The sequence below is a fragment of the Zasmidium cellare genome, assembly GCF_010093935.1.
Source record: "Zasmidium cellare ATCC 36951 unplaced genomic scaffold M409scaffold_33, whole genome shotgun sequence".
Lineage (NCBI taxonomy): Eukaryota > Fungi > Ascomycota > Dothideomycetes > Mycosphaerellales > Mycosphaerellaceae > Zasmidium > Zasmidium cellare.
In genome coordinates, this window is record NW_022986977.1 from 177565 (window position 1) to 200608 (window position 23044).

At 53.5% G+C, this 23044-nt stretch overlaps 12 protein-coding genes across 12 annotated transcripts; 4 read left to right on the top strand and 8 right to left on the bottom strand.

Moving 5' to 3' along the window:
• Nucleotides 1-606: 606 nt before the first annotated feature.
• M409DRAFT_68842 (uncharacterized protein) lies at nucleotides 607-1926 on the top strand (the record flags this gene model as incomplete). Its single annotated transcript, XM_033818010.1, has 2 exons — nucleotides 607-941; nucleotides 999-1926. The coding sequence occupies 2 exons, from the start codon at nucleotides 607-609 to the stop codon at nucleotides 1924-1926; spliced, it is 1263 nt and encodes a 420-aa protein (XP_033663746.1).
• Nucleotides 1927-3879: 1953 nt separating this feature from the next.
• M409DRAFT_68843 (uncharacterized protein) lies at nucleotides 3880-6036 on the bottom strand (the record flags this gene model as incomplete). The annotated part of the gene is made up of 1 exon (XM_033818011.1): nucleotides 3880-6036. The coding sequence occupies one exon, from the start codon at nucleotides 6034-6036 to the stop codon at nucleotides 3880-3882; it is 2157 nt and encodes a 718-aa protein (XP_033663747.1).
• Nucleotides 6037-8222: 2186 nt separating this feature from the next.
• On the bottom strand, nucleotides 8223-9701 carry M409DRAFT_57916 (uncharacterized protein; the record flags this gene model as incomplete). The annotated part of the gene is made up of 1 exon (XM_033813767.1): nucleotides 8223-9701. One exon carries the CDS (start codon nucleotides 9699-9701, stop codon nucleotides 8223-8225), a length of 1479 nt encoding a protein of 492 aa, XP_033663748.1.
• A 1335-nt stretch (nucleotides 9702-11036) lies between these two features.
• On the bottom strand, nucleotides 11037-12162 carry M409DRAFT_26715 (uncharacterized protein; the record flags this gene model as incomplete). Its single annotated transcript, XM_033808232.1, has 6 exons — nucleotides 11037-11205; nucleotides 11263-11297; nucleotides 11370-11395; nucleotides 11448-11523; nucleotides 11767-11885; nucleotides 11943-12162. The coding sequence occupies 6 exons, from the start codon at nucleotides 12160-12162 to the stop codon at nucleotides 11037-11039; spliced, it is 645 nt and encodes a 214-aa protein (XP_033663749.1).
• An 841-nt stretch (nucleotides 12163-13003) lies between these two features.
• Nucleotides 13004-13281, top strand: M409DRAFT_26716 (uncharacterized protein; the record flags this gene model as incomplete). Its single annotated transcript, XM_033808233.1, has 2 exons — nucleotides 13004-13060; nucleotides 13114-13281. 2 exons carry the CDS (start codon nucleotides 13004-13006, stop codon nucleotides 13279-13281), a joined length of 225 nt encoding a protein of 74 aa, XP_033663750.1.
• A 316-nt stretch (nucleotides 13282-13597) lies between these two features.
• Nucleotides 13598-13906, bottom strand: M409DRAFT_26717 (uncharacterized protein; the record flags this gene model as incomplete). Its single annotated transcript, XM_033808234.1, has 1 exon — nucleotides 13598-13906. The coding sequence occupies one exon, from the start codon at nucleotides 13904-13906 to the stop codon at nucleotides 13598-13600; it is 309 nt and encodes a 102-aa protein (XP_033663751.1).
• A 141-nt stretch (nucleotides 13907-14047) lies between these two features.
• Nucleotides 14048-14571, top strand: M409DRAFT_26718 (uncharacterized protein; the record flags this gene model as incomplete). The annotated part of the gene is made up of 2 exons (XM_033808235.1): nucleotides 14048-14090; nucleotides 14225-14571. 2 exons carry the CDS (start codon nucleotides 14048-14050, stop codon nucleotides 14569-14571), a joined length of 390 nt encoding a protein of 129 aa, XP_033663752.1.
• A 186-nt stretch (nucleotides 14572-14757) lies between these two features.
• M409DRAFT_26719 (uncharacterized protein) lies at nucleotides 14758-16092 on the bottom strand (the record flags this gene model as incomplete). The annotated part of the gene is made up of 1 exon (XM_033808236.1): nucleotides 14758-16092. The coding sequence occupies one exon, from the start codon at nucleotides 16090-16092 to the stop codon at nucleotides 14758-14760; it is 1335 nt and encodes a 444-aa protein (XP_033663753.1).
• Nucleotides 16093-16726: 634 nt separating this feature from the next.
• Nucleotides 16727-18391, bottom strand: M409DRAFT_57920 (uncharacterized protein; the record flags this gene model as incomplete). The annotated part of the gene is made up of 3 exons (XM_033813768.1): nucleotides 16727-17518; nucleotides 17568-17796; nucleotides 17871-18391. The coding sequence occupies 3 exons, from the start codon at nucleotides 18389-18391 to the stop codon at nucleotides 16727-16729; spliced, it is 1542 nt and encodes a 513-aa protein (XP_033663754.1).
• A 378-nt stretch (nucleotides 18392-18769) lies between these two features.
• M409DRAFT_57921 (uncharacterized protein) lies at nucleotides 18770-19387 on the top strand (the record flags this gene model as incomplete). Its single annotated transcript, XM_033813769.1, has 1 exon — nucleotides 18770-19387. One exon carries the CDS (start codon nucleotides 18770-18772, stop codon nucleotides 19385-19387), a length of 618 nt encoding a protein of 205 aa, XP_033663755.1.
• Nucleotides 19388-19556: 169 nt separating this feature from the next.
• M409DRAFT_26722 (uncharacterized protein) lies at nucleotides 19557-20189 on the bottom strand (the record flags this gene model as incomplete). Its single annotated transcript, XM_033808237.1, has 1 exon — nucleotides 19557-20189. One exon carries the CDS (start codon nucleotides 20187-20189, stop codon nucleotides 19557-19559), a length of 633 nt encoding a protein of 210 aa, XP_033663756.1.
• An 879-nt stretch (nucleotides 20190-21068) lies between these two features.
• M409DRAFT_26723 (uncharacterized protein) lies at nucleotides 21069-22430 on the bottom strand (the record flags this gene model as incomplete). The annotated part of the gene is made up of 1 exon (XM_033808238.1): nucleotides 21069-22430. The coding sequence occupies one exon, from the start codon at nucleotides 22428-22430 to the stop codon at nucleotides 21069-21071; it is 1362 nt and encodes a 453-aa protein (XP_033663757.1).
• Nucleotides 22431-23044: the final 614 nt, after the last annotated feature.

Consider the following 23044-nt stretch of genomic DNA (forward strand, 5'->3'; position numbering starts at 1 on the left):
GTCCATCAATGTCTTCGTTGAGGCGCTGAGATGAGGGCGCTGACGAGACGCCGACGCCAGGGGAGGCAGGCGATTGATGGGAAAAAGAGTGGTCGTGGTGAGGAGGTTTTCGCAGTAGAGTTGACCTAGCGCAACGCCGCCCAAACATAACAGCAGGTCACGTGCCAACCAATAGCAACACACACACACACACACACACTTACAATGCTACAGTTAAATCCGCGACGACGACGAGTTCCAGTATGTCGCTTGCGCCGAAGGGGAATCGGCTGGGACGACCGTAATGGGCACGATAGATGCAGAATCTGACGGCACAGCGACAGGAAAGAGCCAACCAGACGCTGCTGCCGCGATTTGAGCGTTCCATCGCGCTGTCCATCAAGGTGGTTTAGCAAACCCTGGTCCATGCATCGAAGCCTCCCAAGGCGTGGGGAGTCGCATGCCAAACCTCGTGGCAGCCCGTCAAGAGTTTTTCAAGCTTCGCTACCCTGTCCTGCTCTACATACAGTCTTCCAGCCCGTTCTTTATAAGGCCTCGTCGTCGCCCGGCTCTGGCATTGACTTCATCCATCTCGTGAGACTTCACTTCCCCCGATCGCTGCCCAGTATGGACGCCTCCACCACTGCAACGGGCGTCTGGCCCCAGTCTACCGACGACTACACCGATTACATTTCCAACCCCGCCAACGTCAACTTGGACGAGGTCGTCGAGTTGGGCCTCATGAAACAGGTCGTCTGCTATATGAACGCCGGCGGGCCCGAATACGGCGGAAGTCTGGGCGTGCACATCTCCGCCATCTTCGTCGTCTTGGTCGTATCGACCGCCGTCACCTTCTTCCCCGTTATGGCTACCCGGATAAAGAAGTTCAAGATCCCCCTCTACCCTTACCTGTTCGCTCGTTACTTTGGTGCTGGTGTCATTATTGCGACTGCTTTCATCCAGTAAGTCCAGCCAACAACGACCACCCGAGACACCGCTGACAACACGGCGTTCAACAGTCTTCTCGACCCAGCATACTCAGAAATCGGCCCGCAAACATGCGTGGGCATGACCGCAGGATGGGATCAATACTCTTGGGTACCAGCCATCGCATTGACGTCTGGCATGGTGGTATTCCTCATGGACTTCTACGCCGAACGTTACGTCGAGAAGAAGTACGGACTTGCCCACGCTGGTGCCGCCCAAGGTGGTCACCCAGGTGATCCACGAGTGCGCGCCGAATCGGTCGATCTTGGTATGATGCATTATCAACTCGACAACAGCAGCCGCCGCCGTTCCACCCACCAGGCTCTCCACTCCGCCGACCAAGACCCACACCTTAGGAACGACCTGCAACAAGGCCTCGGCAACACCAACAACGAGTCAAAGACCATGGAGGACGGCTACACTTCGGGTGACAGCCTCAGCGAGGAAATGGAAGAGCTCAACAACAGGGCCTTCCAGCAGCAAATCGCCGCCTTCCTCATTCTCGAATTCGGTGTCATCTTCCACAGTGTCATCATCGGTCTGACCTTGGGTACCGCCGGTGACGAGTTCGCAACTCTCTACCCCGTCATCGTCTTCCACCAGTCCTTCGAAGGTCTCGGTATCGGCGCCCGATTGTCCTCTATCCCCTTCCCCAAGAAGCTTCACTGGATGCCATGGATCCTCTGCCTCGCCTACGGCCTGACCACCCCCATCTCCATCGCCATCGGCCTTGGCGTGCGCACGACCTACAACTCATCGAGCAACACCGCGAACATCGTTTCCGGCATCCTCGACTCCATCTCCGCCGGTATCCTGCTCTACACCGGTTTCGTCGAGCTTCTTGCGCGTGATTTCCTTTTCAACCCAGAGCGCACCAACAACGACAGGCAGCTCCTTTTCATGATTGCTTGCGTGCTTTTGGGCGCGGGTATCATGGCTCTGCTGGGCAAGTGGGCCTAGAGGGTCTGATTGTATGATTTATATCTGCACAAAGAAATGATGGAAACGGGAGCCTTGTGGCTTTCGACGTATGTGATTACGGCAGAATCATGGGAATTGGGAATTGGGTACTGGGTACTGGGCATTGGGAAAAGGGTCTTCGTTTCTTTCTTGCGGGAGGACTTGGAATCTGAATTATCTTAGAGAGGCTATGTATGTGCTTGTACAGCCATGTTCGATAGCATTGCTTAATACCCACTCACTCGCTGAGTTCGAGAGACAAGAGGAACCCATTCTCGACTTTTCCTCTTCGTCTTCGTCCCTCTCTCCCCTTTCCATCAAAACACATATCCAACCTCCCCCAACAAGACTCGGCCAAATCTCCCTACATAACACCGCGTCTATATCCCGCCCCACTTTCGCCAATAGCGCAAGAAAAACCTCTATCCTCAACGATAGCACGACGGCGACCGAACCTGTCTTCTAACCAAGGGAGGTCCAACCTGCGAACGCCAGACCCACCCCTTCCACGCGTCCAGGGACCCGCCACATGTACAGCAGCCCGTGGCGTCCTGCCGAGCTGCGGTGCTTGAAATCTGCAGACCTTGGTGGTCTGATTACCTGATCGAGATACGAGGGAGGAATCATGTACGGAAATGTCGGCACGGCCGTATTGGGGTGTGTGGGAAATGGTGAGGGGAGGGGAGGGGAGGGGAGGGGAGGAGAGGGGAGGATTGTCAAAGTGAAGGTGTGTATGTACGATACATGTAGATACATCTTACAAGAGGCCGTTTTGGGATGAGTCGAGAAAGCCACGGAACGCGTGAGATCTCCTCCTCTTCCTTCTCCTATGGGTCGTGTAGGAGGTGGTGTTGGTGGCGTGGAGGTAGGAGGATGATAGAGTGGGCTGGGAGGGACCATTTAGGTGCTTCTCGCTTGCAGTAGAGAAACAAAAGCAGCACCCTTGCGAACGCGAGGCGATGTGCATTGCTTTTCGCGTAGATTAATGCACGGCCAGCCGGACGGGGAACGAAGACGTATATCTCGCGTCTAGACGAGAAGTGGGGTTCTGTAGACAAGAATGCGAATTGAGTCTTGATAAGGCTTATATTTGCCGCTTGAGCCTCGTCTCTACAACCAGGGCCGTCTCATCGCAAGACTTGATAAACTACACCGTGACTCGATTCAAGTTGACTAATAGCGCTGCACACTCCAAAGCGAAATTACTTCTACCACTCGAGATCGACTCCGATACACGCACAGACGGACGAACAGCCCGAAAAGTCGAGACTCGAAAGTGCGAGTGGATGCATTGCATCTTCACACGATCGGAGAGCAGGCAACCATCTTGACAAGCAAAGTCGAATCGAGCTCCTTCCCTTCTATACCGTAGTCTGAGAGAGTAGAGAGGCTTGGTCACATGTCGTTAAAGCACTCGACCTTCATGCTCATAATTCACTTGCACCCGTACAATCACATGTCCAGCGGCCGAATCGGGAAGGAGCAAGGGCAATCTAGTCCGCTCCTGCCCCACATGCTTCTATCGTCATGATGTCGATAGCCTTGGAAAGCGGACTCTACAGAACGATAGACTATGTTTGTTGAAGCAGTGAAAGTATCGTAGTGATGAATAATTGTGTTTGCCGATAAAGGATATCCTCTTATCCCGAGTACCTATCGTGCAAAAACTATAAACAAGAGTATCCACTCCACTCAAAAAACTATGTACAGCGCCAGAAGAACACATTTCTGCGATGCGTGGCTGATGTATTTGTGTGTCCTGCGAGAACGCTATCAATCAATCCAGAAAATCAAAATTCCCTTCCCTCAGAGTCGCAATCGCGCTGCTGTCGAAACGATGAAATTTGCCAACCCCAATCATAGCCATAGGCTTTTGTAGCCGGAAAACACCTTTTGAACGCCTTGCGAAAAACCATGCGATGTAGGAATATCAAATTCTCGGACTTGGTCTTTCTACCAAGTCTCAGCGATATACTGGCCAGCGTCCTTCTTGCCGGTCCAGAACTGCTTGGCTGTCTCGTAGTCCAGGTTGCCCTTGGACATGGCGACGTCGATCAGTGCCGCCTCGACACCCTCGCCCATGCCTTTGGTAGAGCCGCAGACGAAGATTCGGCCGTCGACGGCGTTGATGACATACCAGACAATGTCTGCTTGCATGCGAACTTCATCTTGGACGTACTTGGCCACCTTGTTCTGCTTCTTGGGATCGGCGACAGTCGGTGGTGCGTTCTCGTCATCAGTGTGCTCAACCACACCAGCTTCGTCCTCGGCCACGGGAGGTAGTTGACTTGCCCGAGACTGTACGACTTTCTTGATCTCTGACTCGTGAGCGCCGAGCTCGCCGCGGTAGATCTCATCGAGCATGCTGTCTCGAATGCCCTGGATCAGCCAGATCTTGTTGGCGCAGTTGGCGTTCTTCAGTCGGTTCAAGATGAAGCCTCTGAAAGGTGCCATTCCCACACCAGCACCAATAAGCACCATGGGGCCGTCGCTTGCGAACTCTCTTGAAAGTGGGTTCGACATCAAGCCTCGGAACATGGGTACTGAAAGGTTGAGCTGGCGCCCAGCGACACCCGGTCTCAAGCAGAACCCCTTCGCCTCTGCATCCTTCTGTGACTTCTCGTCATGCTCGACAAACTTCTTGGCCAGTCGCTCGAGGAACCCAGATCCTACGCCAGACCGCTTGTCGTTGATGAAATTCTCGGTCTCATGAACCGTGACTGCGATTTCGATCAAGCGTCGACCAGCGAGGCCTTCTCGTGCTGAAGAAACATGTGGGTCGTTCGAGAGCGAATAGAAACGTGGCATGAGCTGGTTCAGTACGCCGCATAGTGACTCGAGCGGCGGCTTCGATGAAGGGAATGCGTGTAGGAGTTGCTGCAGTGTGATATGCGGTCCAGTCCGAAGGTCGCAGAAGGTCGCCTGTCCTTGCGCGCTGCAAAGGTATTCAAGAATCTTCTTCTCGTTGGGATCCGAAGCGTACTCTGCCAGTACCCTCAAAAGTGGCTTCGTAGGCGCAACCGATGAAATGTCGACGGTCCAGGTCAAGACTTCTCGTCGAGTAGTCACAAGCTCTCTCGATTCCTCTTCACCCCAAATGGTCGGCCACCGTCCTCCATTGGTATGCAGTCTGACAGCCCTATCACGCTGGAATCTGGGGATGCCCAATTGATTCATGATATCTTCGACGACATCAGGATCATTAGGCGGGCAGACGCCAACAGCGCCACCAACTTTGAAGTCGACGCCACCTTCCTCAGGGTAGTCTGTGACGTCGATATCGAAGTGGAACGTCCGCTTCTCCGCACCAGGCTTCGTGAGCTCGCGAGCACTATACAGCGGAGCGTTGAAGATGTTGTAGGGAGGATGCGGCTTCATGTATTCGGGTGGGATTCGCTTCACTTCGTTTGCGTCATGCTTGTGCATCGCCTCTTCGGGGAACTTGTCGGTGATGGATTCTCTTCGTATCGGTCCAAACGATACCTTCGATTCAGGCAAGTCGACTATCTTGTTGAGCGGCGTGTCAAGGGATAATGATCGCAGATCGAGATTGAGAAATCGATATGCGGCAGTGCTCGGTGTAAGGATGGGTGCGAATGCGACCTCATCAGTATGTAGTGGCAGCGACTCGATCATGCAACATCCTTCGCCGCAACAGTACTTCTGAAAGAACTTGGTGCCACCTCCAGAACCGATAAGTCTCCTAATATCATCGGCGTTGGAAGCGTATGTGGTGCTTGCACGTCTCTTCTTGGGCGGTGATGCAGTCCTATCCAACGACAGATTCTTTATTCTTTCAATCGGCTCGTCGTTCGGTTCGGTCGCTGGGGTCGAAGGCGCGTCGCTATCGCTCGTGTTGGTGTCGTCGGTGAAGCCAGCGAGACTATCGCCGCTTGATCTCGGGCTGGGAGCCATGGTGCTCATATTGCTGAGTCGGACTTGAGCGTCGAGCGGCAAGGTCATGTCCTTGTTACGGAGTGGTTCGACCGGAATAGGGTTGTCGGGGTGGCTCGTGGCGGTATATGGGATGCTCTTATGTCGGTGGTATGGCTGGGCGCCGTATGAAGAGAAGGTATGGCGCCTCGCGCCCGTCTTTTGTAAGCCTGACATTGGCGGTGGTCAGGATTATTGGCGGTTAATGGAACAGGGTGGGTAGGTAGGACTGTGTCGCATAGTCAGTAATTGTCCGAGCATTGGTAATGCAAGAGCGCCGTGTACAGGGAAAAGTGTGCGGAAGAGGGCGAAAGATCGGCAGAGCGAGGCTCGAGGAACGGCAGACCGGATAAAGGCAAGACAAGAACAGCGCGGGCGTGTTCTGTCTGGCGTGGTAAAGATGCTGTAGAGACAGTTGGTGATGCCGTCGGAAAGTGCCTCGCCTCACCCCTCCGCCGTCCCTCTGTCTCTCTCTCAACACACCCACGGAAGGTCGGCAATCGTGGGCGGTGGGGTCGACGGCTACTCACCCACGAGCGACGGCCAGATGCGGATTCGATGATGAGATTGAGTGGTGGGCGGTGGCTATCAGATCCGAGTCGCGGATCTGATACGCGACGATGATGAGAGCCGCGGCGCACAATATTTGGTGTTGGAACAAAGAGCCAGCAGTCGGAGTTGGGTGGCGGTGGGTGATGGTCGTTTGTTGGTGGTGTGGTTGTGCGAAAGAAGAAGGCCGAGTCTCAGGAGAAGTGGTCAGTGTCGAGTCTGCAATATTCAATCATGCCATTTCACGGTCCAGGCGAAGACGACGACGACGGAGATGCGATGCCGAGGGTTTCGATGCTTCTTTTGGGCAAGCTCCCACCACCAAAAACCGCCCTTCCAGACAGGCCGGTCTCGGCAACGTCAGAGATCTTGATGAATGGATTTTGGACTTTCCAGGTTCATATGATGATGGGAGAACACTCCGGAAGCCCTTCTACTTTCATTCTACGATGCGAGATATCTACCCCCTCTGGCAATCTACGCTCTCTTCCATACTCCGACAAGCCGAACGCCACCGTTCACATCGGCCTTCTCGCCAACTCGCAAGCTACCGATCCAGCTCGCCGACAGCAAAAAGACAGGTTAATCGTTCGCCCGCCTCCCGCCGTCTTGCTTCTTTTCGCTCTGCCGGCACTTCTCACCGTCACCTTCCTTCTTCGGCGGCCTTCTCCTCCGATCTACGCTGCGAAGTGCGATAGACTCTTCCTCCCTCTCTTGTCTGACCGATTTCTGTACACATGTTTCCGCGCTTATCAGATCTACGAACAACAGTTCATCTAATCTATCCCGGCACTCTTGCTGCGATGTTACCACGTCTCCGGGAGCTGGATTCCGGTGGGTCTGTGAGCGCGCACGTGACAGGATGTGCTCTATGCACGACCTAATCCTTACTTCTTCAGTATCCCAAGACTTTGGCTGTCCGGCATTCGATATTATCAGATCATCAATGCGCTCGTTGCAGCCTGATCTCGCGTGGCACGTCGGGAACGTTTCAGAACAGACGCGTTTCTCCATCCCAGAACTTGGCCAAGTACACGCATTCATAATCTCTCACTGATGGCTTAAAGACCAGCAGTGTCTTCGTCCTCGAGCACAACCCGAGTTAATCCGAACACCCAAAATCCGTCTGACATCAACCTGTCACCAAAGATCTCACCCGACATCTCACTCGATCACCGACAGCCCGGGAAACGTCCTAACTCCCCGGCTTCACCACTACACCAGACGTACTGGAACCTACAAAACCGCTAGGAGATCGCAAGTTCTACTCTAACTCTTCGTACCTGCAGCACTCCCATGACTTCACACTTCTGTCCCACAGTAGAGTACCGAAAACCAAGGCAATATGTCGCACCAGACGACCACGGAAAACTTCTCCTTAACCTCACTTCATCGGAGGTGGCCGACGATGTCTGCATCGCATAGTCGTCGGCGACTCTCGAACTCACTGGGTGACATGTTTCTGTGCCCTTTTCGTCCTGAGGTCAGTACCTTCGGCGGAGCTCTGTCCGAGGCCGTGGAGGTTGGTTTCCAGGTCTTTGATTCTGTGATGCAGGTGTTGGCTATGAGACTTGAGTGTCAGGCCGGACGATCAGATCTCGACTTTGGTAAGACTTGCTGCCATTCTCTTCGACATTGTCAACTCGGGACCAATATTCCTCAAATTCCGTTCCTGGTGCTCACCATGTCTCCGTCATTGAGTGAGATAGTGCACCTCTCAAAAGATTTCGAAAGAAAATCTAGATTTCTCAAAATCCGACCTGTACTGATACCAAAGCCCTGTCTATCCTACAAGCCCCATCTGTCTAGGAAATCTACCGTTTATCAATCCCCAACTTCCTCACAATCCACTTTCCCACCCTCACACTCGGCTCATCCAACACCCAAGTCCCCACTTCAGCCGCCGCAAAATTAATCGGCGTATTAATCACCTGCGCGACCAAAAACCTCGAGCTCAGTCCATGGATCCCAAAATCCGGAATCTTCAGCCAATCGTCGATCCACAGCACCAGGTCCTGGTGCATCTGCGTGCCCAGCACGCGGTACACGCGGTCGTTGATCGTCCACAGCAGAGGGGTGTGCACAAGGTACAGCGCGAAGCAGATCCGTCCGAGGTAGCGCATGGGTTGGGTGGTGAAGAGGCTCTGGAGCCATTCGATGCGCAGCACGCCGTAGACGAGCATCAGCGCGCCCCAGAAGTTCCACCAGCGCCAGTATTCGTCCTGGTAGTAGACGCGCGGCGTGAGCAGCTCCGTGAGGATGTACCAGCCGGGCGCTTCGCTGGATTGTTTCGGGTCCCGGATTCCTGACGGTTGGCAGAGGAGGTACCACCCCGTGAAGAAGAAGATGTGGTGCATGACGGTGCGGGAGACTTTGAGAGGTTGCTTGGCGAGCAGCGCGTGATCCCATCCGCTCAAATCATTCATCGCGAGTAACACCCCTCCCATGAACATCGCCAGCGCCCACTCCCCCGTGCTCAGAAACGTCACAGCGGCCAGAAGAAACAGCCCCGCCCGTACAGACACCGACACGGTGCTGAACATCGCACACAGCCCAAACACCGCCATGCTCCCGACAAACTCAATCGCCATGGTGTACGACGGCGGGTTATAGATGTACCAATGCTCCTTGGTGCCGTGCCGCTCGAAAGGGTTGACCATATGCCACGTCTCCGGCACGAACCTGGCCATTTCCTTGCTGAACGTCGCCTCGGGCTGCGGCCACGCCATTCTGGGCGCGAGTCCGAATGGCAGTTGCATAGCGATTGCGAAACATAACCCCACTCCAATCGGCGGGATATACAACCTAAAAGGCCTCCTGATCGTCGCAGAAATCAGGGAATTGTAGCATTTCTTCGCATTGCCATCGCGGAGGGAGCGCAGCGGCGAGAGCGAGAGGACGTAGCCGGAGAGGATGAAGAAGATCGCCACAGCCGCATTCCCGCCCGTGAAGAAGACCCGCAAGAAAGGCAGTTGGAAGATGTAGTGATTTCCCTCGTGGCCCCAGCCATATAGAAGATCATCTGTCGGCCCGTAGAACCAGGAAATGTGGTGGTAGAAGTAGACGAGGAAGGCCGCGAAGCCACGCAGGCCGTCGAGGTAGGCGGTGGAGTTTCGTACGTTGTTGGAGTTATTACTTGAGGCTGTGTTTCTCGCTGTCGATGTAGTGGCGGCGTTGTTGCTCGCGTCGAGCGGATCTTCCTGTCGCGAGAGCGTGTCGAGGTTGTGGAGCGGGAGCGTATGACCTTCGCGTTCCTCCAGTTCCAGCGTGGACGACGAGGAAGCCGCCGCCATGGTTTGTTTTGGCCCCTGTAATGACCGGTCTTGTTTTCGATTAGTATTATTGTGATATTCTGTACATTGTGCCCGGATGAGTATTGGATGAGAGAGCAACACGTGAGGTTGGAAAGATTGAAGGAGGTGCGGTGGAAGGATCGCAGACCGCGGTACCTTTTTGGTGGCGTTTTTGGCGAAAGTCTATTTCGTTCACTTCACCTCACCCCCTCGGTGCTCTATATACGAAGAGTCGTCAGAAGTCATGAAAGGCTGTCTTTTACACTGCATCTTGGATAACAAATCTCGGCGCTGACTCTCACGAAAAATGGACAGCGATACCATTATCAAACATGGGAGCAAGTGGAAGGTTTCGTATACTGTAAGAACCGACATCGATGATATCATCTCATAGATCTCGTGAAGTGTATCAAGCGAACGCCATGAAGCTATCCAGAGAAACAGCATGTCAGGATTCGAAAAGCAGTCTGACATCTCGCAGGAGAAGACAAGAGCAGCGAACTTCCCCGCAAGTGAGGACATGGAGCGAGGATTGTCAATTTTCCAGGAGGATGAACAGCAACGAAGACGAGTTGACTGACCGCTTAATTTACTAGAACTTCCCGAATCGGTGGTCGCCTGCTCGCTCCTGTACTGTGCCGGCATCGTGACCTGTCCGGAAATAAGATCTTGCTTGCGTCGACACCACGCGAGCATCGACGTTCCTACGAACGTCTTTGGACACTGTCATTGGCTTTTCCCATAGCACTGTTGGTTCCCCGATGATCGCTGCGAAGCTCCTCAGGTTGGTTCCTGGTGCCGAGCTTGGAAGGTGCTTCAACCTTGCCTCTAAGCCCAGACTCGACCTCCTTCTCAAGCGCCTCGTGACTTCCACGTTTACCACCTTCCTTCCTTGGCATCTGCTTATCACATTTAATATCTCTATTTGGCATGATGCGTTCAGGCAAGCTCTTGCGAAGCATGCGTCAAGCTTCTTCCGCGTACGCCAATTTATCCTTTTCCGCTGTACGCGGAAAGATCTGGATGGATGGATGGCGATTGGATGGACCAGATCTAAACAAGCTTTCCTTGCCACAGGGTCTGCAACTCGAGATGGTCTTGAGGCTCATGCTCAAGCAGGAAGGTGGCCTATGATCGAGTGCTATGCAATACCATTTCAGGAAGAAGAGTTGGTCAGCCTCGCGAGGCCTTCCCATTCCGGTTAGAACGATCATTAGCGCCCATAGATGCATTCATCTTCTTGTGGCGCCATCGTAGCGCTCCTTCGTTATCGTTGGCAGGCTAATATACGCGGATGGCGTAGCAGTTTATAAAGCACGTCTCACTGTCTAGACATCACTGACTGTCCACTTCGCCCTGGCCCTCTTTGGGCACCCTAGTCCAATCGCGCTTGTGCAGTTGATGCTTTTTGACCCAGTCTGAGAGACTATCGAAGCTGCGGCATACGTGCGGGACGCCTGTAGTTAAGAGCCAGGACTCTTGGTCTTCTGGGTCCCGTTGCCAGCTGGGTGTTGTTAGCCGTACGGAAAACTCTCAAGTCATTTAAATGAGCGCCACTCACCGATCCATCGCGATGTCACCGGAGCACATGATCGACTGCGAGATGTCAGATATATCGTCATTCTGATTGAAAAGTTCTCCAGCAGAGAGGTGAATTATCATGCATACCTGACGTAGATGTTCGATGCAGTGTTCTGCGAACACTAGTCAGTACAAACAGCCTTGGAAAAGCTTATATGGACCCACCTCGATGGTGAACAAATCCATGTTCCGTCTCGTTTGCAAAATAATGGCCACGATGATAGGATTTGCGAAGTCGATCCTGAACGCATTAGTCAAGCTGTCGACCACACTTCCACGAGGGACTGCGATACAAGACAATGTAGCTGGTGGAAGACTTCGAGTCCATACATCCCCAACGAAGGGTTTCGTGCTGACTGAATGGTGTCCGGAAGAGCGTCGACGTCGAAGCCTGTCGCGGCGCTGGTTTGGATCACACCGTCGGTGGCTGATGGGAGAAGACGTTATCATTCGATCGATGCTGGGACGTTATATGGGGCCTTACGAAGTTGAAGATTGCGCCAGGCTTATCTGTTTCTTTCGTGGGAAACCCGTCTTTACTCATAAAGACCTCTCCAGGTGCAAAGGTTGTTTCGTAGTAATGCACCGCTTCTCGAGCAGGATCTGAAGACGACAGCTCAACTGAATTGTACGCCGTATGTCTAAGTAATATCTACGTACAGTAGCCGATGTCTTCGGGACATGTTCGTGAGGTCGACTGGATGTAAAGAAGGAGGCCTAGTATTGCCACAGCTTCAATCAAGATGGTAACAGACAACGTTGTAGTAGAGGCAGGCCATCTTCTCCATGCTGTCTTTGGACGAACGGCACATTCTTCATCAGGTACTTCAGCAATGGTAGCCAAGTCGTCAGGAGTGGAGAGCAGCGACTTGTATTCCATTCTGTCGATGGATATCGGCGAAGTAAAAACGCACAAGAGTTCAACGAGACGATTCACACTGCAGCTTGAAGGGTGTCTGCTCAACCCGATTCATGGGAGCAGTCCATGCAGTGGCACGCTATCGATTCCCAATGGCCTTCGATAGTGGCAAGCCTACTAGCGTCGTCGTTCAACGGCGGACTACATCTAATGCGGCCCGTGAGTCGGCATTCAATCCGTTTGATGGCAACTGCGGCCCTTGAGGGTGGGGCTGGGAGACCAAAGATCGACGAGTGGCATTTGCTAGGTCATTGGTTGGTCAGCTCGGCCATATTCACCGTGCTGTGGTACGTCCTGCTGCAATTAGGAGCCTAGTCTCGTTGGACAACGTCGAAAATGTGATGAAGGGCGTAACTTGGCTCTATGTCGGCGTCTTCTTTCTGCTAGAATGCTCCATGGCAGCTTTGAGGCTGACTATTCGGTCTTTCGTGCGCTTCCCTTCATTGACGTCCCGTTCCCAACACTCTTCGGCATCTCTCCTCTTTTGCTCAGCTTGTTCATCTGGTTCGTCTCTATTCTTTGCAGATAAGAGCGAGCAGGACGCATCTTCCGTGCTCTGCCATATTTGGAAGGTGACAGCAGGCTGCGTCCTGCCGCCTTGTCAAGACCACATGAATCCTCGAGTGCTGGATAAGACCTGCCCTTCTGGGCATTGCACATTGTCCGACTGACGGCGTACCTGTCGTTTGTAGCATGACATAAAAGTCGCAGGATCTTCTTCAAGAGTCAATCCGTTTGAACACATCCATCGACTTGGCTCATCATTCCAAGAAACTCAAATCACTGTCCAAGACAAACCACCATGAAGACTGCCATCCTTCTTCTCCTGACTCTCTCGGTCATCGGCTTGGCTGCTCCAGTATGTCTAAAATGCACATGAGATACTTCAAAACATCTTGCTGACGACAATAGGTCGAAGTGAAGCCGAGAGCAGCTTGTACTCCGTGGCGAACCAAGGAGCGCGACGTCGACTGCATCGGTGCAGAGGAGGATAACCTCCTTAAAGCAAGAGCTGCTTGTACCCCATGGCGAACGAAAGAGCGTGATGTGGACTGTCCTCCGGCGGAGGAGACTGTTTGAATCATTTGAAGAAGTCATCGTGGGAGCAATGTATTTGCCACGGCCTTTGGCATGATGTTGGCTGTGAGATTGAAGAGAAAAATGGACTGATTGATGAGTCTATTGAAGGGATGTCGTGGCCTGTCGTAACTTATCAGTAGACTCCCTGCTATCACAAGCTGATGTTTCTATCCCTGTGGGTATTTGACACGGTCAGTCAACTTGCAACAACATCCTGTCAACAGCTTTGAAGGTACTTCAAACGACGATGCGACTGATGGATCCCTATGAACACTGCACGGTCGCACCTACCGTTGCCACCTACAAACAGACCTCCTCACCGCAAAAACTCATCCAAGCCCTCCCAAAAAGCATGCTTTCCATCCTTCCTTGCGCTCTTCAACGCCTTCTGCTCCCCAACAGTAAACTTAGGCTCATCCTCCTCTGCTTTCTTCTTGGCCTTCTCCTCTCTGCGTACGTCTCTCTTCTTCTCCTTCTTCTCCTTCTTCTTGGCCTCTCGCTTGACAACTTTAGCTTTGGGAGTCTTGGGCTCCTCCTTTTCGAGCTTGAGGGTCTTCTTGTCTTTTTCTTTCTTTGTGCTGGTTTCGCGCACGCGAGTACCGCCGCTACTTGTGGTCGTCGGCATGGTCAGGTCCGTGGCGCTGGGGTTTGTGTGGACTGGAAGTGATGCGGGGGACGAGGTACTCAGAGCACTTTAAATTACAGAAGGTGTTGTTGATCCTCGAATCGCCTAAGTCGAACAAAGCATTGGCAGCTGAACACTTCAATGAACGGACGAGTGACGCAAGTCTCGACGGCCATTCACCTCTGTTCCCAATTCGGCGAGTGACTTCCTGTTGTTTCTTTGTCCCATCACAACACAGTCCTTTATAACAGCCCACTTTCCCACCTCTACACCTTCCCCAACGACAGACGGAGACCCACCCTCACAAATCTCCCTCAGACTCCATCCACTATGCCACCCTCATCTTCACCCGGACTCGCGCCGCCATCAAACGCGCAACCAAGCCCAAGACAACCCAATCTACGACCATTGCTGGCGAGACGAAGCGCTCCCCAGCCTCAAAGAAACCCATTACGACTAAAACCCCAGCTCGTGGCGACGTGCTCCCCAAGCGCCCAAAAGTCGAGAAGAGGGAGGCGACAAAGCAGGCCAAAAAGGAGAAGGAGAAGGCGAGGAAGGAGGATGTGAACGCGAAGAAGGCTTTGGAGGCGGAGCTTGTGACGAGGGAGAAGGTGAAGGAGATTAAGGAGAAGAGGAAGGCGGCTAGGGCGGAAGGTGTTGCGTAGTCTGTCTGATTGGAGACTTGATGGCATGGGGGCGCTCTTGTGGAATGGAACAATAGCTTTTCCATATCACATTATTAAAATCGAAAACCCTCCCTAGAAACGTCTCGTCAACTCGTCATCTCGCTATACTACACATACAGGGCAAAAGGTATCTCTCAAGCAGCAAAATCAATCTCGGTCCACTCACTACTGCCCAACGACTTTCTTTCCCAAATTCTTCGCCTCCTCTGCCGCATTAACAGCTACTGCCTCGGCCTTCCTTGCCGCGTCATTCAACTCCTCGGGCCATCGCTTGGTCAGCTTCAGCAGGATGTAGTAGAGTTGAATGACGCCTCCATGCACGTTCTCCTTGACGACCATGGTCAAGCCATGTTGCAGGAAGCCTTTGACGACTTCGCCGTCCAGACCGGAGTAGAGGCCTCGAGCGCCCTCCTGGCGGTAGATACGTCGGAGGGAGTACAGCAGTGCGGCTTGGCCTTCGAGGAGTTTCGTAGCCTGTCGAATGGTCTGTTTGACGCGACGCTGGGTGGCGGTTGCGGTGGTATCGATCTTGTGATCAGAGGGGTCGACTTCTTCGTACTCGGAGTTCGAAGGGGAGGCTTGGGATGCTTGGGCGCGGGATTTGGCGAGGGAGACGGGGTAGGTGATGGATGTGGCGATGACCTTGGACAAGGCTGCCACAAGGAACGTCTGCACGAAAGAGGGATTCTCTCTATATTTCTTTGGCGTGACATTCCTGAGTAAGTTGTCGACCGCGAACGTGATGGCTGGGTTCAATGTCAAGATCAGCTGGGCGCTATAGCCGGCCCAAAAGCCTTGGATGCCCTTCTCGGAACGGATCTGAAGGGCGATGTCCTTGACACTGAGGTTGTCACTCTCGCCGGGCGTGGTCGAGGAAGTTGGGTCCCGTGCTGCGATGAGAGCTGCTGTCTGCTGCCGGGTGACGATGTTGGAGATTGGCATGGTAATGGCCTTGGAGAAGGCACCAGCAAGCACGCCAACGCTCAGTTCCTTCAACACGGGCAGCTGCTTGCCTCCCTGCCTCTTGAGCATCTGCTCTCGCAGAGCCGTGTACGCCAGGAAGAACAGGAACGAGTCAGCGATGTGCTTGACCACATCAGACGACAGGCCTGTGTAGAAAGCACGCAGCCCTCCTTCATTCTTGTAAATCTTCCTGCCAGCATCGATCGGATCTTTATACTCTGCATCCGCATCACTCGCAGCATGCTCCGCCTCTTTATCACCCTTCAACCCCTTCTGAACCTGCAGCCTCGTAACAATCACATCGATTGGGTAGACCACGCTCTTCGACAACGCAGACGCAATGGCGCCCGCCAACGCATGGCCGAGCGCAGGTAAAGCCGGCCCGCCATAGTCCTTCTTGGTGACCGTCCCTTCCTGGATCAGGTGGTAGAGGGTGAAGGCGTCCTCGGGGGTGTACTCAGCATTGAACAAAGGATTGAGAGTAGCAACGAAGCTCACAAGCTGGCTGTTATAGGCAAAGAAGCCCTCGCCCGTCATCTTGACTGAACAGCCACGACACGGACAGCCGTGTGTTGATGTTCAAGAAAACGATGTGTGTTCGCTGGTGATGAACCTCCTCTCGAAGAGTCAGCCCACACATCTCCATCGCCGCGTGCACCCTGTCCTGCCCAGCGCCTACTCCTCTTCCTCATCTTGCGCGGACCCTGTCTGGTCGCGATTCCATTGCTCCGCACGACTGACCTGATTCCTATTTATTCCTGCTCATCTCAATGCTATTCGCTCGCTCGTCGTGTTCCCTGTCGCGTTGTGTCAGTGAACCCGGTGATTGTGAGGGGAAGAGGTGTACGTACTGGTGAGGAGAAGTTCACGTCTGAAGCTTGCTGCTTCTTTGGGCAGCGCGGACATGGTATGTGTAGCAAGGGAGCTCACCTGTGCTGCGAGTGGACTTTATCGATGCGCTCATCTCAAGCGAGTCACGTCAATCTTTCCCCGGATTGTGGCGTTCTTCCTCGGTAAGGAATCGGACACCATGCTTCTTTAAGAAGTCAGATGGGGAAGGGCTCATGATACTTACGGCAGCAGATGAGAGTGAACGAGGTCGTCAATAGGAGCATTCCAGCTCTGTATCATCATCACGCTATGTACAACCGATCAACGCTCTGTGAACCCTCTAATGCGACCCTGATGCAAGAAACACTGAATTCGTAACCAAACACACCACCATGACGACGAACCCGTAAATCGCAATGGCCAGGCTCAGCTTTCTTAGCAGGTCGCTCTTCCATTGTTTGGAGACTCGTGATCCTCCTTGCTCTGCGGCGTCGGGTGAGCCGCCATAGTCCTCATCGTCCTCGTCCTTGAGCAGGCGTTGATGATGAGGCGAGTCGGGTGCACTGATCTTGTAATAAAACAGTCCGGGTAGAATGAACGAGATCGCCGTGCTTCCAGTCGAGCCAACGTACGCAAGAACCTTATCCAGACTGCTCACCGTCATGGCAACGATGTAGGAAAGAATGATAATCAACGTGGTGAGAATGGCGAAGCGTAGTTCACTCATCTCATCGGGCCTCGATCTCTGCATTGGAACTTTCGCCGCAGCACCGCCACTCAACAAAGAGTTTCTGGATGGAGATCCTCGAGAAGAGGCCGCCGGTGTGAATTCCGTATTCTTCTTGGTCGCTGGTCTCCACTTTGTTACGGCGTCCAGCGATGCACGGCAAGGGTGGACCTGAAGAGGGTAGCTGAACATGACAAGTACGACAATGGCGGCGCGTCCAATGGTTGACGCAACGCTGGGCAGGTACTGGGCGACGATGTTTCCAACGACCTTGTCTCCGAAGGAAAGATACCCGGTGATGGCCACGAGAATGTAGATGCTAGCTGCGGAGCCAATAGAGGCCGTGACGACCGCGGTGGTACGAGCTGGGCTGGCGTCCTTGATTTCGTTCAGGATAGAGAACATCTACAGGCGTTAGCTTAGATGATATACTGCAAGATCCAGCTACACTTACATTCTGATGGCATGTATACGCAAACACAATCACAGGAAAGCTTGAAAGCGTTGCCACGGCCCCCTGCCATTTCACCCAATGCACTGGGCCTCGGTCTGGAATCGTGTCGCCTGAAGCAAAGTGGTATACAACAAGTACGACCAGGTAAGCGATGGACACAAGGGCAACGACCGAAGTGTATTTCAAGCTGTCCAGTTTTCGGAGGAACGAAAGTGGTATCACAATGAGCCTGGCATATGGTCAGCAACGCGAACTTCTTCAATCTGGTTCTGTACCGTCTCCACGGTGTACGATATGACTCACATGAAAGCAGTGACCCAGAAATGCCGATCAACCAAGTATTGAGCACCGCTGTCATCAATGCTCGAAGAGAATCCCCTCACAACTCCAGGCATCAGGTCTCCAATGATGATGAGGTAGGACACGCCGACTCCAAAGCACTTGACAGTAATGGCCGCATCAAAGATCACAGCAGCATTCGGATATGTGATCTGGCTCAGCGCAAAGAATGAGGAGCCTCCTCGGTCCAGATATCTCGCGCATCTTGTCTGGAGATATAACCCAAAACCACTCGTCAAGCCGGCCCATAATATTACTATCACACCAAGTGTTATGCCCATGTTTGACATGGCGTGAGGCATGGCGAGGACGCCAGCGCCCACGATTGTGTTGACCAGATTGATCACGGAGGACGCCCATGATGCATTCCCTGCTGGTCCCGTTTGTTTGGTGTGTCTTCGGCGTGATTGTGAGGATGTCGACGCGGGTCTCGAATCACCGCCATGCTCGCTAGGGACTGAATTTATGGCGGCGTAGGAGGCCATGGTAGGCAGAGGGTTGGAGGGCAGGCGACAAGTTTCCTTTTGCGATCGGGTCGGCCGTTATTGCGGGAGCATTTGAAAATCGAGGATTGCGGCGGTTCAGGGCTGGACTTTCGCTGGTGGTGACTATGCAACCCACAATGGCTGCTGGCGTCGGTGTTTGGTGTAGGCGGAGGTGAAAGTTGGTCTCGGTGTTGTAGTTTCGGTGAGGTTGAGGGTTGCGCCAGATGACGAGCGGCGATCACACCTCAGGCCAAGCCAAGGCCAGCAAGGGTCCGCCGCCCTGGCGCGTGCCGGGTCCACCTGCCAACTTGAACCTCACTTCACTCACTTCACCTGGCCAAGCTGCTGAGCATGTGACAGTCGTAGCTGAAAGACGAGATGGCCGTCACACGAGATACGGCAGTCGACACGCTGCAGATGCTGCATGAGCGTCTGGCCAGGATCGACTTCGCCGTCAATGGAGACGACATCGCCCAAGAAGACCACAAACCAAATGCCTCGGCAAAGGCGCGTCTTGCTTCTCTGGAGCGTACATTGAACACCCTTGCAGCGAGTTCGCTCGGCGTCTCGGACGTACTGCAGTTGCACAACTCACATCCCGAGCTATTCCACCCAGCGGATCCAAAAGACGTGCCAACGACGCTCCCACCAGCGTCATTAGCGCAACTGATCCTGGCACACGACCATCTCTACCGCACGACCTCCACCCAACTGTCCACGCTCAACAACAACAAAGAAGTCCCAGACGCTTCAGCTCTGACGAAGCTCATTTCACTCCAGCCCAGAATCGACAAAATCGAAGCCCGACAAGCGCAACAGGCGAATGAATTTGCAGAACTGAGGACCAGGAGTGCGAAGATTGTGGAGCGGTGGTATGAGAATGGCGTGCTGGATATGGGTGAGAGATGGGCTGGGTGGGAAGAGAAGTTGAAAGACTGTGAGATATTGGTACGGAGGAAAGAGGCAGCGAAGAAGAGGGAAGAGGAGATGCTATGAAATGATGACAATGATGAAGATGAAAAGCTAGAACCTCTACGGGGGCGAGATGATGGTTCTATCGCGTGCGATGAAAATGTGACATGCGATCCACCTCCCTGGCATTGACCAGCGATCTTCCGGATAGTTCCCCTTGGTCCCACATGTCTGGGTGTTGTGTCGAGTCGATCTATCTCCGCCGACTCGTCTCCTCGTCATGGTTGTCCTCCGACATCCTCTCGCTCAGTTGTTGCCACTGCTTCAACTCCTCCTCGGCAGCTCTTGCACGATTCTCGGCATCCTCGACTCGCGCACACATCGCCCGCCTCCATCTGTGTCGCTCCAGCGCATCCATCCTCGCTCGAAGTCGATCGTTCTCCGCCCTGATCTGACCGAGCTCGTACTCCGTCCGTTGGAGGTCCTCCCAGTGGACATTATGCAGTTGAATGGCATGGTCGCGATCGTGGACGGCTTTCTCGTAATCTGCCGACAAGTGCTGGTTCATTTTGATCAAATGGTCGATGTGCGTCTCTAACTTGGCGACCTCTCGGTGGAGCTTGATGCATTCATCGCGATAGAGTGGTGTCTGGCTACGTCCTGGTGCAGTATGGTCGTACGGGGGCGCGGACCAACGAGTCGCAGGTGGAGGCTGATCGATGTTGAAGACCGCTTCTCTCATGCTGGTCGTAACGTGCTCTGATTTGAAGGCGTCGGATTCGTCATCTGGAAGTTGATCATTGCCGGGCGTTCCTCGTCGAAGGTCGCGGTTTTGGTTCGCCCAAATGGTCTTTCGCCTGAACACTCTCCTCAGCTTTCGAATCATGGCTGCTGTCATGCGGCGGATGATGCTGGCAGACACCTGTAGAAAAGAATCGCGATTGTTGTCAGTAAATACGATGCTGGCGGGTTGCTGCCTTGGCCACCGAGTGCGACATCATGGAAGGCACGCGCGCAGGCCATTGTGAGACCTTGGCCACCCTTGCGCGCAGATAAAGAGGCGACCGTGAAGACACAACGCTGACGGTCGTCGGAGAAGCATGATCGATATGTGCGAGAAGATGGTCAAGACGAAGCCGGTTGATCGCGAGAGGGCACGCGCCTGCTATGTGCGCAAAAAGACCAAAAAGAAAAAGTTCGCGAACGATAACGTCAACATCCGGGGATTGAACCCGAGCCCCTCCAATTCAGCAAAAGAGAACCCCGCCGTTCGGGGGAAGAGAAACACCGTTTCCGCTGTTTACTGCTTTAACCATCAAGCTCTCAAAGTACAGGATTGCGGAGTGTTACGCGCACTCACACAACTTGAACAACAATGGGTGGTTTAGACTGTTTTCCTTAAGCCTACTGTTGCAAGTCATGCGCCTTACTGCTTGAGCTATCATATGGTTGAAGATTAGGCGCGCAAAAGGAAATATATAGGCTACCTCGTAGTGCCGCTTGCTGGTTGGCTGGGTTGCCGAAATTCTGACACGCTAGGCTGGATGGGGAAGGAGTGGTGTGAATTGGGCGTGAGATTTGCTCGACGAGGACGCCATCCCACGACTGTTGGACAGGTGTGTGCGCGAACACATGTTACTGGTATTTTATTCCGTTCTTTGGCCCCGACTGTATTCTACCGCGCTGACAAATGATCGCCGCCAGATCCCGAACACTCCGCCTCGCACAACACCAGAACTTCAACAAAGCCTCTAACTGGACACTCTTAAGCCGTCCACCTCACATCCTTCTTCTCCTGATCCACCAACCGCAGTCTCAGACACGCAATCTCCGCCCCCAAATCCCGATTGTTCTGTCTCACGACCTCCAGACTCGTTCGTCGCAGCTTCAACTCCCGCTCCGCCATCCGCAACCGCTCGTGCATCACGAAGACTTCCCTCTCCGCCAGCTGTGTTGCCTCAATGTCGTCGTCGCTGGAACGCTGGTTCCAGAGATCCTGCACTTCACCTTTCAGGACTTCATTTTGTGCCTGCGATTCTTGCAGCGGGACTTCGAGCTTTTCGTTTTCGGCTTGTTTGTCTTCGACGCCGCGCATCTCGTACTGGAGCAGGTCGGACTCGTACCGAATGTCTTTGAGATCTTGAAGCTTGGAGACCGCGGCGTTGAGTTGCTCACTGAGATGCAGAACGTCGTAGCGGAGTTTGCAATGTCGATGGCGTCTGCACCTGAGAAGTGATTGGATCATGTCACGGTCGAGCAGCTTCTGCTCGGTGCAGTGGTCAAGTTGGTCCTGGAGGGTTGACAAGTCGCGAGCAAGCGTGTCGTGCTGGTGCTTCCAGTATGTGATGGACTTCTCCTTCTGTGAGCATTGGTGACGAAGGTCGTGGTTGACATCTTCTCTGGCTGCCAGCTCGTCCAGGACGCTTTCAAGCTCTTGCCTGGCGTCGTTGAGCTGCTTCTCGGTCTCTTCCAGCCTTGCAGCGAGCTTGTCAGCCTCGTCGTCTAAGTCGGAACACCGACGCTGTAGAGCCCGCTGTGATGCCTGCCGCCGAATCTCAGCTCGCTTGGCTGGGCCTTCTCGGTAGGTTGGATCGGAGTGTCGGCTGAAAGGGTCCGGCAGATCGACAAGGGCTTGGTGTGTTGGAATGCAGTCTCGGAAGGCTTGGACGAGGGCTGAAGGACTGGCCATCACTGTGTCCTTGGACGTATGTCTCTCTTCGATGAATTGGAATGTGGTGACGGAGGTGTTTGCGCTGGACCGGCGTCGAGCTGAGCTGTGCTTGGCCGGCATCGAAGGCAGGCCCGAAAGAGCATCCCTCGACACGAAGACGAGTGACACCTGCGAGATTCCGGGACCAGGCGTATTCATCATGATCGAATCGACCCGCTCAGCGGCGGTGTTGCTTGCATTGCCGCCGTGAGGCTGAAGCTCTTGCTGGCAAGTCGAGCACTGACACATTGGCAAGTCATTGCCATCATCCGTCTCCTGATCTTGATTGCGGTGAGCCAGGAAGTCGTCAATAGATGGATGAGGGGCCTCTGTTATCTCTGCGACGGAGATCTTTCTTTTGAAGTGATCAAATGCTCTGCTGAAGCGAGCCTTGGTGTTGGAAAGAGAGAATGGCATGGTGACGGTAGAAGGGAAATCTTGGAACCAAACGAAGGACGAGGAATCTGGACTGGCGAGTAACATAACCTGATCACCTTAATTTATACAACCCTTCTTCCCTCCAAGGCATTACCCAGCGAGCAATGAGACCTGCATACTGTGTGTCTGTGTCGCCCATCGGTATGTGGGAGGCAGGATATATGTCTCAGTTGACCTCCACATGAACGAACTTCGACAAAGCTATGAGATATCAGACATGCAACAAAGAAAATGGTCTCGAATGAGTTGACAAGGTTAATTCCAATACGGCAGAGCCTAAATGAGAGAAAACATTCTAATTCTATATGAGCGGTACGGACTGCCTATCGATGCATATACCTGGATCGTTTCCCATTTTTGGGAGCCAAGAGGACTGAACGTGCGGATGTAGAGGAACTCTGAAAAAGTGAATACAGGCTCATTTTCTCCGCCTGGTGTCTCTTATCGTCCCCTTCCCTGCGGAGAGAGCATGGGTTGGTTTGAACGGGTGAAGTTTTCATACTGCGTCTTTGAAGAGAACATTGCATAGTGTGATCGAGCGCTAGTCCCACAGGACATCTTCCGACATGACGTTGAACGAAATATGATTGTTC